General features: G+C 41.3%; 1 protein-coding gene across 2 annotated transcripts in view; it reads left to right on the top strand.

Annotated features, from left to right (window-relative positions):
* CACNA1G (calcium voltage-gated channel subunit alpha1 G) overlaps positions 1-15,310 on the top strand; it is a 252,600-nt gene that overhangs the window by 179,818 nt on the left and 57,472 nt on the right. Inside the window, exons 23-25 of one of the 2 annotated variants that reach the window (XM_054978816.1) lie at positions 308-397; positions 598-790; positions 8,002-8,052. In XM_054978816.1, the coding sequence (XP_054834791.1) occupies positions 308-397; positions 598-790; positions 8,002-8,052 (334 nt within the window). The remainder of the gene's footprint in view (positions 1-307; positions 398-597; positions 791-8,001; positions 8,053-15,310) is intronic. The other variant, XM_054978817.1, reaches the window with a different exon arrangement.

Genomic DNA, 15,310 nt, shown 5'->3' with positions numbered 1-15,310 from the left:
CATTGCCACTGGAACCCATCCTTATTTTAGCAGTGTAGTTGGACTAATTAGAAGTGAGGGGTGGAAACCTGGAGGGTGAAAATGGAGCTGGCGCTCTGCTTTTTTGAATTAACTCTCTTTGCTGGACCAGTATCTGCCACTAACAGGTTTTTGCTGGCAGGAGACTTTCGACTTGAAAGTTCTGTATTATTATCAGCAAGCTAAAATTGCAAGCACAAGTGAAGAGAAAAGAGTAGAAATGCACAAATAAAACGAGATGTTTTCTTCCAACTTAAATGTAATGCTCTGTTTCCTTTTGCCTCTCTAGGCCTTAATGTCTCTGTTTGTTTTGGCCTCCAAAGATGGGTGGGTGGACATCATGTATGATGGATTGGATGCTGTAGGAGTGGATCAGCAGGTACGTTAAATTCCAGAAGCGCAAGAGAAAAAGAGGATTTATTCATTATTTTGTTTTATTAAAACCACTGGGGATGCCAGAATCCAAGTACTTTGCTGCCATGCAACAAAACAAAGTCCAATCTTTTTTTTAAAAAAAATTGTCCCACTTCTGTACCTTACTTGATGCCCATTTTAACAGCTTCTTCCTCTACTTTGTAGCCAATCATGAATTATAACCCTTGGATGCTCCTCTACTTCATCTCCTTCCTGCTGATAGTTGCCTTCTTTGTCCTCAATATGTTTGTGGGAGTTGTGGTGGAAAATTTTCACAAGTGCCGTCAACATCAGGAGGAAGAAGAAGCCAAGAGGCGAGAGGAGAAGAGACTCCGTCGGCTGGAGAAAAAGAGAAGGAGTAAGGAGAAACAGATGGCTGGTCGGTAGTCTTTCCACATCTTTCTGAGTCCTGCTTGACCTTTGACAGTCTTCTTGTACCTTGCTGCCTAGCGCCTGAAGCTCAGGCTCCTCCCAAAAGCATGGCCCGCTATAAAATTTGCATGAAGGATATCGCACTGACATAGGCTGAGCAAAGCGATAGAAATGTAGCAATGGCTGCATGATATGCAACTAACTTTTTATGCTAGGTTATTCTTTTTAAAAAAATTTTAATTTGCCCTGCTTACTATTACCCAAATAGTGTTAAATGCAAAGACCAGCAGTTCCAGAACGGGCAAGAATCTTGGGCATGACTTGCACTGTTGCTGTTGATAACTACTTTCACTATTTGGTTTATTACAGCCTTGTAATGCCACAGTCAGATTTCTTTTGTCAGTTTCCAAGCCAATTTGATGAAGTTGCCAGATGTATTCAAGGATGTAATAATACAAAAGCCAGCCTTGTTTTAGAAATGCTTGAATATATAGTGCGCTTGCTTGAGAAATACAGATTTATTCATTTTTTTAAGAAAGGGAATGACCAGACATAGAAAAAAGCCAAATGAAATGTTCACCAATTGGGAAATTTCCAATGACACACTTGGTGGATTTCTTAGAATAATACTTATACTTTTGTAATTATATTAGATTCATGTGAAACTTGAGAAGCTTGACATATTGTCTTTTTTACCTCAGTTTCTGTTTGATTGAAAAAGCAGGAAATAAAACTCAGGTCAGAGGTCACAGGTCAGAGGTACTCTCCTCCATCTTGCATGTCTTCTATCCCACTTAATTTTTACTTGGTATTCATGTTCATGTATCACTCATTGCCTTCATTGTTGTGTTTTTATTACTTTTTGCCATTTCCTTTTCCTCATTTTTCTTCCTTTTGAATCAGCATCTGTAAAACTATAGGACACTCTCTTTGTAATCATTGTTCATTGTCATTTATCAGTCCTAATGATAACTAAGATTTTAGTGGTGTTGTGATAAAAGCATATACATAATATGGCCAGTATCAAAGCAGCCATGAATTACGTTACTTAAGTTTATACCGCTATACTTAAGAACTTTTAAAGCTTGATGTCGTATATTTAAATGCTGTTCATTTTAATGTGGGATTGCCAGATCAGAAGTTCAACAAAAAGTTAAAATCTGGCATTACTGTTTCTTATGGAATTTTGTGGACCACTGATAGTCTGAATAAGATAAATGAGCTGTGAGGCTGTGGTGTTTTAGAGACAAAAGTTCACAGGGTTTTGTATGTATGATGCGCCCCATGATGCACACATGTATAAAATTGCCAATATTTTGAGAAGCACATTTACAGATACTATATCAGTGAAAATGCCAATATTATTATTATTATTATTATTATTATTATTATTTAAATGCCCTTATTATTATTGTGTTGACATAGAATCTTTGAATGTGTTACTAGAAATAGTTGCAATTTATACTATAAGGGTGATTAAGCAACACGCATACAAAACCCCTTGGATTTTGGTGCATGAAAGGAGGGTGTAAATGAAAGCACAATGAAATTACATCATCTCCCAAGCAGTGCAGAGTTGTGACGCATGCATATTTTCCCTATGAAATAAACAACCTTCTAAATTAATACTGGGAACGGCCTTCAGGGAGGACTTAAGAACAGACTTGTGCATTCTTCTGTGAACGGGCTCCTTCTTAAAGTATTGTGTGAGCTCTTTCATGGTTGTGAAGCAATGAGCACCTCAGAGGCTCATACAGAATTCTGACCTAACCACTGGCATAGTAGCATCTTATGTGGAATAATAATGGCATTGCTTCTCCCTGTTCCATTCTCCTGTATATTTTAAAGGCTTGCCCCCTCCTCATTCCTTCTGCTATCTTCCTCCATGGCACTCCTGTGATCTCCAACCTTTGGACTTAACTGGCTTCTCAGTATTGCATATGGCATTCTGTGGCTTGCAAAACTCCCTTCCTGCCCCTCTTTCTTCTGCAGAGGTAAATTACCTGTTCTAGCCTTTCTTTGCATCCCTGTAGCATTAGGCCCCCTTTCTTTCCATTGGCTCTCCTCTTCCTCAGCAGCAGGAGCCTCTGTAAAGGCAACTGTCCTTTCAATTCAATGCTGCATCACCTGAGCACTTGTCTGGTTGCCCAGTGCAAAGGCCGACCATGGATGCAAGGAGTGAATAGGAGACATATTGAGTTATATGTGATACATAGACGGGCAGGGCTTTTTTTCAGCTGGAATGCGGAGGAATGGAGTTCCGGAACCTCTTGAAAATGGTCACATGGCTGGTGGCCCCGCCCCCTGATCTCCAGACAGAGGGGAGTTTAGATTGTCCTCCATGCCGCTCCAGACGCTCCAGTGGTGCAGAGGGCAATCTAAACTCCCCTCTGTCTGGAGATCAGGGGGCGGGGCCACCAGCCATGTGACCATTTTCTCCGAGGGCAACCCACTGAGTTCCACCACCTCTTTTCCCAGACAAAAAGCCCTGGATGGTTCCATTCTGTAGACAACAGTTTGAAAATCTGGTTATGCTTCAGTAGCATGATAGCATCAGATATAATAAGCCTAAAGAACTGAGATGCTTATAACACTGTAACATACATTAATTCATCTAGCACAATAATTACTACTGTAAATAAACTTTTTATAGCTTAAGTATAAAAATGAAATGTTGTCTAAAGATAATAGATGACACAGTACTTTTGTTCCAAAATAGTTGTAACTAAGGAGGTGCACTTCGGGTTTCTGATTCAGGTTTTCAACCCAAATCGGACCCGATTCAGAAAGATTCAGGATTCTTGAATTGGCCCCAGCATAGCTAAGCTGATTCAGGAATCCCAAAGCAAAGCTTTCCGAAGCATTTGTAAACAGCAAGAAAAGTGTTGCTTTCAAACACCCCACTGCTTTTTTCACCAGATCGAAGGGGGAGGAGGGGATCCCTCCTCCCCCTCCCATTGGGTGAAAAAAGCGGGGGGGGGCGTGAAGTTTGAAAGCAACACTTTTCTTGCCACTTGCAAGCAGCAAGAAAAGTGTTGCTTTTAAATGGCTTCCCGCCCCGCCACTTTTTTCACCTGGGGGGGGGAGGAAGGGTACACCCGAAGCGGGAAACCCGAATCTTTTTCGAGTGCATACCCTAGCTGTAATACCTTCAGCTTCCTTCCTTCCTGAGTTTGAAAATGAATATAAGTATTTTGGGATTTACTCTATTCTACTATAACACAATATGCATAATTTATAAACTTCACATGATCTCCACTAATGAGCCTCATTAAAAAGGGCTATGACAGATTTGTTGAGGGCTTAATTGTTTCTTCCCCGACTGAAATGCATCAGAAGCTATTTCACTTAATCTGAGTTCCCATTGACAATTAATAATTCCTTGGAAATTAATTTCTTATTGGCTGCGATGGTTACTTTTTAAAGTAGCCACTTGGGAAAGCTAGCATTTCACTTCTCGTGTTTTTTTAAAAAATGTTAATATACGTTCAATAATTTTATTTATAACATCATACACAAGCCATCAAAGAAAATCGCATGGATTGGTAACTTTCTAAACTAATAAATCTCGAACTACTCAGAAGCATGGAAAGATAATTGTATTCTCTAAAATGTATATAGCCAGATAGTCTGTTGCAGAATGGGATATTATTGTAAAAGAAATCTCCATATATACTTTACAGCAGGGCTTTTTTTCTGGGAAAAGTGGTGGTGGAACTCAGTGGGTTGCCCTAGGAGATCGCCCTCTGCGCTTGGCGGCGCAAAGGGCAATCTAAACTCCTCTCTGTCTGGAGATCAGGGGCGGGGCCACCAGCCATGTGACCATTTTCAAGAGGTTCCGGAACTCCATTCCACCGTGTTCCAGCTGAAAAAAAGCCCTGCTTTACAGAAAAATGAAACACTCTTAGATATACTTTACGACACAGCTTTTCATAAAGTCACATTCGATTAAACCTGGTGTTGGGAGTTCTGTGAATGGAGCTCCTAGCATTTTTTCCCTATAAACTCAGGTGTACTCAGATCAGGACTACAGCACAAGGAGATGGTTAAGCCTCTCCCTGCCAATTTTCCTTATCTGAAATGTCACGGGGGGAGGGTACTGTTTCTCCAATGAAGAATTCCTTCATAGAATGTAAATTACCTAGCTATCTAATAGTGCAGTCCTACACAGTTACACTGTTCTATGAACATTGACTTCAACTGACTTAATTCTGCTTCAAATTGCACTGGAAGGCTACAGTCCTGAACACACTTACAAGGGGGATAGGCCTCATTGAGCCCCGTAGGATCAGTTTCGCGGTAAATATGTTTAGGATTTCACTTGAAAGGTAGAAATACATGTTCCACATAAATGCATATAACTAAACCCAAATCACTTCTTCCATTTGGAAGAAACAGCTTTGGAAATGGATGGTTTGGAGTAGGAATGTGGTATCTGTGTGTGGAAGAGTTTAGTTCTTCCCTTTATGTATTTAGAATATTTAAAACCTGCCTTTTCAGATATGTGCTGAAGGCGACTTCCCTACCCACTATTTTCCCACTGAAAATTGTCAGTTGACTGTTCCCCCCATACACCTTCAGTAGCAAACGTCTCACGCTCTTGTGGGGGGGGTATAATTGAAGCAGAAATGTAGTAGGAGAGGAAGTGTTAAATATGAACACTTACCACATGTTTGCTCCAAATACTTCTCAATAGAAGTATTCATGGGGAATTTGTTGCATATAACTCAGAGCTAAACTACAAGAGACGAATTACACAAGGATGCGCACGTGAAGGTAGTCGCAATGTTAGCCGGGAAGTTGAGTTTTAAAAGAGATTGGAAGGCTCTGTCAATTTCCCTTCTCTACAGAGCCAGCAAAGATGGCTCCTCAGAGGGTTTGTTTATTTCCTGTATGCCTCCTAGAAGGGGAGGTGAAACTGACAGAGCCTTCCGATGGCAAAGAAGAAATTAGCAAACCCTCTGAGGATCAATTTTTGCTGGCTCTGTGGAGAGGGGAAATTGACAAAGCCTTTCGATCTCTCTTAAAACTCAGCTAATATTGTGACTCCCTTCATATGCGCGTCCTTGTGTAATTCGTCTCTTGTAGCTTAGCTCTCATTCACTGCTGTATCCCAAGTGTGTAGTCTTTAACTTTAGTGACCCATGGAGATGATAGTCTACCAAAGCAGTGAAACTATTTTGGGATAAGTGAGGTAAGGACTGTGCTGTCTAGAATCTTCCTTCACATCTTCCTGTATGTTTACTTAACACACTGTGCATGAAATTGGCACCAAAGCCATGCTATGTTCTGCTGACCTGTGTCCAGTATTGACCGTGTGATTATGTAACTACTCCAGATGTGTTCTTGTATAGCCCCACTTCTTCTTAATGGAATTTTAAGTTGTTACTGTGAAACAAAAAGTTTGAGAAGCACAGGATTTATTTCCTTTTACAATTATTTGGAAAATACAACTAGTGTCACATGCTTTTCTAATGTACGGTATCTCAATTATCATTATGGCAACTTTAATAATATATTTATTGGGAATCAAAACCTATAGTAGGATTTGGTGCTTCTCTTTGTCTGGTGCTGTTATTTACAACTGTGTAGCGTTCAGGATATAATATACTAATCCTTGGTTATTTTATTGAAGCATATTGATCCCATTATGGTTACGCTGGTTTATGAGCTGACAGGTTTACCTGTAGCTGTTTGTCTCTATTGTACAATGAAAAATCTTAGATTCCACTCAACATTCATAACAGTGGCCAGGTTGTAAAGCTAGTTTCATACTTCCAAGGATGCTTTGGGCTTTTCTTGAATATCCGCCTCCCCACAATGCTGTAATTAAAAAAAAAAACCTGAAACCAAGGGGAAATCAGTTTTGTTGTAGCATAGGGGTTGAATGCTCAAAGAAGAGAATATCCCTACGGAAGAACAAAAGTAGTCAGTCTGCCAGGGAGTAGCCTTTTGAATCCTAATAGATTGCTAATCATATTCATGTGACCTTTATTTATTAATTAATTTGTTGATTTATTTACAGTAAGAAAGAGCAAGTGTCCAGTAGCACCTATAAGAGTAAGAAAATTTGTGGTAGGGGATAAGCTTTTGTGAGCCACAGCTCACTTCTTCAGATACCAGCTGTGAGCTGTGACTCATGAAAGATCATACCCTGCCACAAATTTTGTTAGTCTTAGAGGTGCTACTGGACTCTTGCTCTTTCCTGCTGCTACAGACAGACTAACATGCCTACCCATCTTGATCTTTATTTACGTTATTTATAGTCTACCTTTCCCACTGAAGACTCAAGGTGGATTATACAGTGTGGGTCAGTACAGTCAATTTCAAGGACATTTCAATACATGTGTAATAGGGCATATACCTGCAAATTTGCAAAGATTTAAAACCAGCAGAAATCCAATACAGAGTTGAAGAAATGCTGAAATAAAGCATAAGTAATTCTAAGACTGTCATATTAAACAACATAGGATCTACCCAGGAAGATCATACTTGCAGCAATAGAAATGAAGTCTACAGTTTATCATACTTAACAGACTATGGCATTTGCAGTTAAAGGGATTCAGGAATTGGAAAGATTGCTGCTTTGTGTTAGACTCTGGAGAACTGCTTCCAGGCAGAGTAGATGGAAGTAAATGGACCAGTAGTCTGACCTGGGGAAAGGCAGCTTGCAATGTGCGTATATGATTAATTGTATCATATTCAGATGTTATTTGATAACCATGTTGGAACTTTTGAACTCAAAGACAGATAATAATAATATTAATAATTACAATAACGATGATAGTCAAGAGTCCAGTAGCACCTTTAAGACTAACCAACTTTAAGACTAACCAAGGTTGGTTAGTCTTAAAGGTGCTACTGGACTCTACTATTTTGCAATTACAGACTAACACTGCAAACTCCTCTGGAATAATGATGATGATATACCTCAGCAATCTAGGTGCTTTACAAATGATAAATCATTCTTGTTCAAAAAAAAAAGTTTTGGCCGTAGCAAGAACTTCTCTTCCTTCCCACGATATGGGTGCTCTCTACTTGCTCATTGATCTGAAGTAAACTCTGCTGAAATGTGTGAAAGTTGCAAAGAACAATGTTAGGCAGATGGTGCTCTTGGTTCTGTGTTGCTAGAGGGATGATGAATGAAAGATTTGCCGTACATCCTATTGGGTGATTAATGCCCTTTCATTCTTCTAGATCTAATGCTGGATGATGTAATAATGGAGAGCTCAGCCAGTGCAGTGCCAGGTACTGGGAAGTTCTTGCTGTCTTTATCTCACGTGAATGGTGGTGCTGTATGTTAACGGCTGACCACTGGTGTTTTGAGGCATCACGCTACACTGTGTGTGGTGGAAGGTCTTTGTTTGTTCCGTGTCACACGCATGTTTTTTTCTGTGCACTTTTTTAAGTTGAAACATCTGCAGGTTTGACTCACCATTGACAATAATCAGTTTTTAATTTCAGGTTCTTGTCAGTTCTTTGGAGTTCTTATTTTTCAGCCTAATATTGTAAGCTCTCCTGTTTTGACTACTTTCAGAAAGGTTTTTTTAAAAAATAATAATGCCTGGGTCAGCCATGGGTCAACCACCCGAGGCTTGTTCATGTGCAGCAATTAACCTTATAGTAGCCTGCCTTTGAGCTGACTGAGCATTTATACAGTCAGAGGTCTACAAACTTTGGCTTGGCTTAAGAACTAGTCATTGTTTGTGGTCACCCAGTATCCTGGCTTTCACCAGGTACCCTGAACATTCCAGAGCACTCAGGCTTGTCATGTCTCTTGCTTTGAGGTGGGCTTTGAATAGAAGCAAAAAGAAAGCCTCCTTTTCTGCCTCTCTGTTCTGGACAATGTGAGAGGAGATCTGACCCTACCTCTGAGTTCTCTGAATTTTCTAGAAAGCTTGGGGAGAAAAGAAACCTTATCTACTGCTCTCATCACATAGAACCCTTTCACACTCATGTGTAAAAGTGAACGATCTGAGCAGTCAGTCCTATAGCCTTCACACCGGCTTGGAACCGCCCCCTTTTACACTCTCTGCTCCTGATTCGGTCTCATGTTCTTTGCTGCATTTTATATTCACTTGTTCTACTGCGAGCTTTGTGGGCTACTGAATACACGTCACTTTTTTTTTTAGTTTGAGCATGCGTGGTAAGACTAAGCATCTCCACTCTCTCTGTGCTGCCATTTCGAACCCTAACTGTTGGAAGTTTGAGTCTTTTTACTTAGAAGACAGCACAAGAGCAGCTGCACTGAGATTAACACCAACCCTTTCACCCCCCCCCCCACTGCCTACTATTCATGGAATGATCTTCCTTCTCCCCCCCACCCCGCCTTTTTTACTGTTCTCTGCAACCAGAGAAGAGTAATAAAAGAAAGCTGGTTCCACACAGAGAAGGCTGCAGGATGGAAACGGGGGGGGGGAGGGGGAACCACTCAATTTAGCCAGGTCTCAACTGAACACTTTAAAGAAAATCTTCTAAGGTTTGTGTTGGGGAAAGCTTCCATCTCCACAACTGTTAAATGCCCACAATTCTGTTTTAAAGTGCTTGATGCCACAACAATACTGCCCTTCAGAAGCAGGAAAAAAAATCAGATGGGAAGATGAGAAGGGAAAGGGGCAGAGGAGGCAAGCGATGGGCACAGCTGAGCTGCTGCTTGGTGCAACAGTTGCTGCCCAATGGCGAAAGAAGGGTTAGGGGAGCTGACGAGGGTGGGTGTGCTTAAATCTGCTTTGGCCATTCAACTTGCAATAGGAAAGGAAAAGGGGGGCAGGAGAGAGGCAAACGTTTTACACTTACTTTCACTGGCCCAAGCGCGAGTCAGCATCTGAGGCAAAAAAAAAAGTCGCAATATGTCTGTAAGTCAGATACCCCAGGGAAAACCTAACTTAGCCCGGAGCTGCGCCACATGACTAGCTTGGAAGTGTAAAAGGCAGAAAAACATGGGATGCGAAACGGTAATGAATGCGCCGTACAGGCTGAGTGTGAAAGACTTCAAAATGAAAGCTCTCTGCCTCTGCAAGTTTCTCCACAATATACACAGAGATCTGGGGAAGGGAGGAGGGGATCCCTCACTCGGTTCAGGCTCTGAAAGATTGGTTCCCACAGTTGAAGATGAGATCATGATTCACGACCAATGATTTTATTGAAGGACACCTATGCACCATGTTCTGCAGAGTGTTTGCTACTCACCTCCCCCCAGCCCTAAAATTCTTTGTGTACTTCCTCAGTGTAATTTGGCTAAGCTTCTTCCAGCATGCACTGATAGAAGACACTTCAAATGGCAGACACTGATGACTGCTTTCTTCTGATATTCCACACAGTCTGAACACATTTCTGTTAGACAAAAAAGGAATATGTCTTACCTTAATACCCATCAATTTTCACTTTATTGTAGAGGCTGACAGCAATTTCCTCCAGGAAGACTGTCTGGCCTCTGGCCAGTCCCACGCAGTCATTTGCTGCATGCAATCATCTTGAAGTCAGTGCATTAATTACCTCTTGATATAATGACTGAAGGGTAAAATGTAATGTCTGCATAAGCTTACACTTTAGTAATCTAGCTATGGATATATAACAATCCACTTTTGTTAGTCCAAAGTAAAATTCCCTGAGATCATGCATATAATCCTGCGTTTAGGAATATAAGATAAAAATTGGTCACTGAGGAGGCAACCCTTTTTCTTGGTGGCAACTGTTATTTGCACTCTGTACAATGATACTCCTACCATTGTTCACCAATCCCGGCAAGAGACAGATAGACATGCAGTCCAAATAAAAGCAACAGTCTCATTCTAGCTTCCATTCAGATCAGCCAATGATTTCCCATTTACATCATTGAGGCATAGCTTCAAGTGTCACATAATTAAGCGCACTAGTTTACCATTTTTTAAAAAAACCAGAACAGAAGCCAGACATTTATTTCATACTGTCAACTGAAGGCCACATCTTTATTCAGCATCGAAGAGCTGATCCTCTCAATGGCTGCCAAGAATTCCTTCTAACTAGAGAATAAAGCTGTGAAAATGAGTCAAGGCTGTGGCCAGTTTTGTGTGGGCATCCTAAGACTGTCTCCATTACTGGGCAAGAAGGACTCCTTGATCATTGCTGAATATATGATCAGCTCGTGGGGTGTAAACCACAAGGCACTGCCGTCAAGCATTAGGATGTTGGACTAGCCACGACAGATTGCATACTTTTCCCAGATTAGTGCAAACAGCCTAGAGGAGAATAGCAAAGAGCCTTTTCCAACTTGGTCAATTATTTGGTGATGCCAGAGGCAAAGTGGATGTGGTGGCTATTTAAAGGGCATGGGGGAACTGAGCCCTTGACAGGTGCTGAGTTCATTGGAGATGTGATTTTGAGAAGGCAACTAATGATAAAAAGTATTACAGATGGCTAAGATCAGGAAGGGATTTGTTAATGTACGAAGGCTTGGCTAGAAATGACCAAGCATGCTTTAATGAATCCTGAATGTCCACAATATTATTTTAGTTTGACTCTCATTTTCTTGTATTTACACATGTAGATTCTCTATAATGGCTAGGAAACCAGCCCTCTGTCTACACTTGGGCAAAGGCTAGAGGAACAGCTCCTAGGACTTTTATTTTCAGCGTGGTTATGATAGTTTCAATCACATACCTTAAGAGATGTACATTTGGGTGTTTGGTTTGTTTGTTTTGAATGCTGTTTGCTCATTCCAGCTACCCATTCCCCAGTGCAGATTCAGAAAGAACTGTGTGATTTGCCATTTTCAGTGTCTGGTTTTCAGAGTTGTGCTTTGTGTTTCCTGGTAGCATTGTTAAGCATAATATGATGTATCGGTGTGGAAGGACAAAGAGAAATCCCACCCCCCAATTGTGTTAAGCTCATGTGATATTAAGAAATCAATAATGAGGCCACAATCTCCAAACTTTCTGTACCCTATTGAGTAATCCCAAGCTGAAAACCCAGGGGGTATGTCTAGTTTTACATTTTACAAATACTGAACTGTGGAACTGAGATGTGTTGTGTATCTACATTGCCTGTGCTGTTTACTGATGTAGAATAGAGATTTTATTTTTGGACATGCTGTCTGTCACAGCTGGAAAACTCTCAATGGGAATAATTTAACCACTTTCCACTTTGCGTTTAAAAAATAATAATGCCGATCACTAAAAAGACTAATACAATTGCTTGTTTAAATGTCACTGTTACTTCCATGTGCATCACTTTGAACTTAATATTCTTTGGACAGTTTGTAAATGCAGCTGCTGAGCTACTGGATCCCTGACCTCGCATCCTTTGTACTAATGCTTGGGGGAGTATTTGACCCCCTGTTTGTGAAATGTTATGCAGTGATAGCCACTTCAGATGCCATTCAAAATGATAACGTAAATGCCAACACTATTAGACAGCTGGTAACAGTTGCCACACTATATCACTTCTTAATTGTCTACAAAAGCATGATTTCAGGTATTAAGTTTACATGCCAATCAATGCATTCTGGATAACAGGACTTTTTTTCAGCAGGAACACGGGGGAACAGAGTTCCGGAACCTCTTGAAAATGGTCACATGGCTGGTGGCCCCGCCCCCTGATCTCCAGACAGAGGGGAGTTTAGATTGCCCTCCGCGCCGCTCGGAGGCGCAGAGGGCAATCTAAACTTTCCTCTGTCTGGAGAGCAGGGGGTGGGGCCACCAGCCATGTGACCATTTTCTCCAAGGACAACCCACTGAGTTCCACCACCTCTTTTCCCAGAAAAAAAGCCCTGCTGGATAATATCCTGTAATCTTGCTTCCTCCTTCTCCATGAGATGGTGGTAGAGAGTGCCCTCGAGTCACAGCCGACTTATGGCGACCCCTGGTGGGGTTTTCATGCTGTACTGCTTTTTAAAACAAAATACTATTCCAGGTAATAATGAATGGGAAGAGTGAAATGATCTCTCAGCAGTGGCTCCTAGTAACTGTTACTACCTGTGTAAAAGGATGCCTGGATATAGCTATAGCTGACAGAAGCAGTTATGCATAGGGCTATTTTTTGGCCACATATATCTGAAGCACTTTCAGTTATCTAGCTTCTGCTTTCAGTCAGTCAATATGGATCCACATCTTTGACTTTGCCACTGAGCCCCAGTACAGCAGCTGGATTTAGAACGTGTGTTCCCTGCCAGTGTGTAACTGGTGTTCTGTTGTGGGCTTTTGCGGTGATTCCCTGCTTTCGTATCCTCCCATTTTCACCCCTTGCCTCCCTCCCTTTATATTACACCTTATCAATCTTATCAGTGCCAGGATGTTATGTTAATATCTCCACTGTCTATCTATCTAATGAATTGCAGAGCTCAGACTGTGTTCGACCCAGTGTATTGTAGCAGTATTTGTGGTGTTGTGTTATTTTGTGCAAAGATGATTCACCACCTGGACTTGAACAGATGTCTGTATTTCCCAAGATGTCGGTACCTCTTATATATTTCAAATAAAACTGTTTCAGAGGTGGGCACGGGCATTGGGTCAAGATAAGGACACATTTATGCATCAATATTTGCAAGCAGTCCTAAATGTGGGTTCTGTATAACACCAGCAAGAGGAACCATGCTTTATTCAAAAACAATGTTCCCTGCCCACCAAAATTCAGTAGCTGTTAATTTAAAGTCCTCCAGGAAGCATGGCATTACTGTGTGTGGTTCATTTCAAGATAACAACTGTAATTTCCACTAATATGCATGACTAGCACGGCGAGCATGGGAAAGCTGGTGGTTAGCAGAGTTTAGAAGCAGGGCTGCATATGAATAAAGTTATTGGCAGATCGTAGAATGTTTGGATCGATGAGTGATTCCGCACACATTGGATAATGCACTTCCAATCCTCTTTATAGATCATTTGGAATGGATTTTTTCATATGCGGAACAAAAAATCCACCTCAAACGATTGATAAAGTGCATTGAAAGTGCATTATCCAACGTGTGCGGAATCAGTCATGGATGTTACACATTCCTCAATCTGATTCAAATTTTTAATAACTGGCTAGAAAGGTGGCACATGCCATCGAAGAATCAAAAAGCTTTCCCTACTTACACAGTAGCTTCCTACAGAAAGTCTCACAGATTCACTGTAGGGTGAAGACAGATGCTAACATTTGTAAAGCACTGGATCTGGTTTGGTAGCACTCTCACCTCATTTAGTCCAAACATACTTTTTGCTCTCCAAGACTGAGTTTAGAGAGGAGAGGAAATTGTTGTGCTTGCAAGGGAAAAAAAGCTGGCTATGGACAGTGCCAATTGGCCAGCACCTATGACTTTACTAAGACACATTCTCTCAGAGCAATTTTGCAACTGTTTTCATTGTGGAAGAGAAATACAGATTAAAAATTTAAAAGAAAAAAAATGTGGGTAGCCTGCCTGAATTATGCACAGAAGGATAAGACTGGTGGCTGTCCTGACATACTAGTTGGTAGAACTAAGAGTAGACTAAGGGTCAAACTAGATGTGCAGGTTTTTAAAGAGTTGGGTTCCCCACAGCCACAACTTGGGAGAATGGCTGTTAAAAATAAAGGAGGGCCCAAACAGCCTCAGAATGCCACTGAGGGAGGAGGAAAGCTCCTTCAAAATAGCATGGAGGGAGAATATTTCCCTGTTTATTAGTGCTCCATGTTTACAGAATAATTCACGTGGAGCAGCAAAAAGAGAGGAACCCTTCCCCCCCCCCCCACACACACACATACTTGCTACATTAGAAAATGGCTTGAGTGGGGAGGCAGGAGCCCTTCCTCCCCTCACAGTGGCATTCTGAGGCCATTTAAGGTATATTTTAACAGCCATTCCCCACAGCTGCTGTGTGACTGCAAGGAACCTAAGCTGGGTCTGAGGAGCCCAGACCCAACTCTTTAAAAACCTGTGAGTCTAGTTTGACCCTAAGGAGACTGAGGTTCAGCTTCCCATTAAACCATAAATTACTTGCATGCCCTTGAACCAGTCACTGAATGGAGAGCCAGTTTGGTGTAGTGGTTAAGAGCGGTGGGACTCTAATCTGGAGAACCGGGTTTGATGCCCCACTCCTCCACTTGAAGCCAGCTGGGTGACCTTGGGTCAGTCACAGCTTCTAGGAGCTCCCCCAGCCCCACCCACCTCACAGGGTGTTTGTTGTGGGGATAATAATAATATACTTTGTAAACCACTCTGAGTGGGTGTTAAGTTGCCCTGAAAGGTGGTATATAAATCAAATGTTATATCATCATCATCGGCATCGGCGTCGTCATCATTATTGTTATTATTGTTATTATTGATGATGATGATGATGATGATGATGATGATGATGATGATGATGATGATGATGATGATGGGGGGGGAATTGTGTACAGTACCCTAAAACCATTAAAGGAAGAGTGAGATACTTTTTTAAAAAGTATGATAAACGAAACATTTAATTGGATAGTATGAACATCTATCTTGTAAATTGAGAAGCCAGGAGGAAGCTGCGCTCACTCTGCAGGTGAAGACTCTGCAGTGATTTTCTTTTCAAATGTTACATCCGTC

The sequence above is a fragment of the Eublepharis macularius genome, chromosome 4 (assembly GCF_028583425.1).
Source record: "Eublepharis macularius isolate TG4126 chromosome 4, MPM_Emac_v1.0, whole genome shotgun sequence".
In the NCBI taxonomy this organism is placed as follows: domain Eukaryota; kingdom Metazoa; phylum Chordata; class Lepidosauria; order Squamata; family Eublepharidae; genus Eublepharis; species Eublepharis macularius.
The sequence above is the reverse complement of the archived record's forward strand: the minus strand, read 5'-3'. Positions and strand labels throughout refer to the sequence as shown.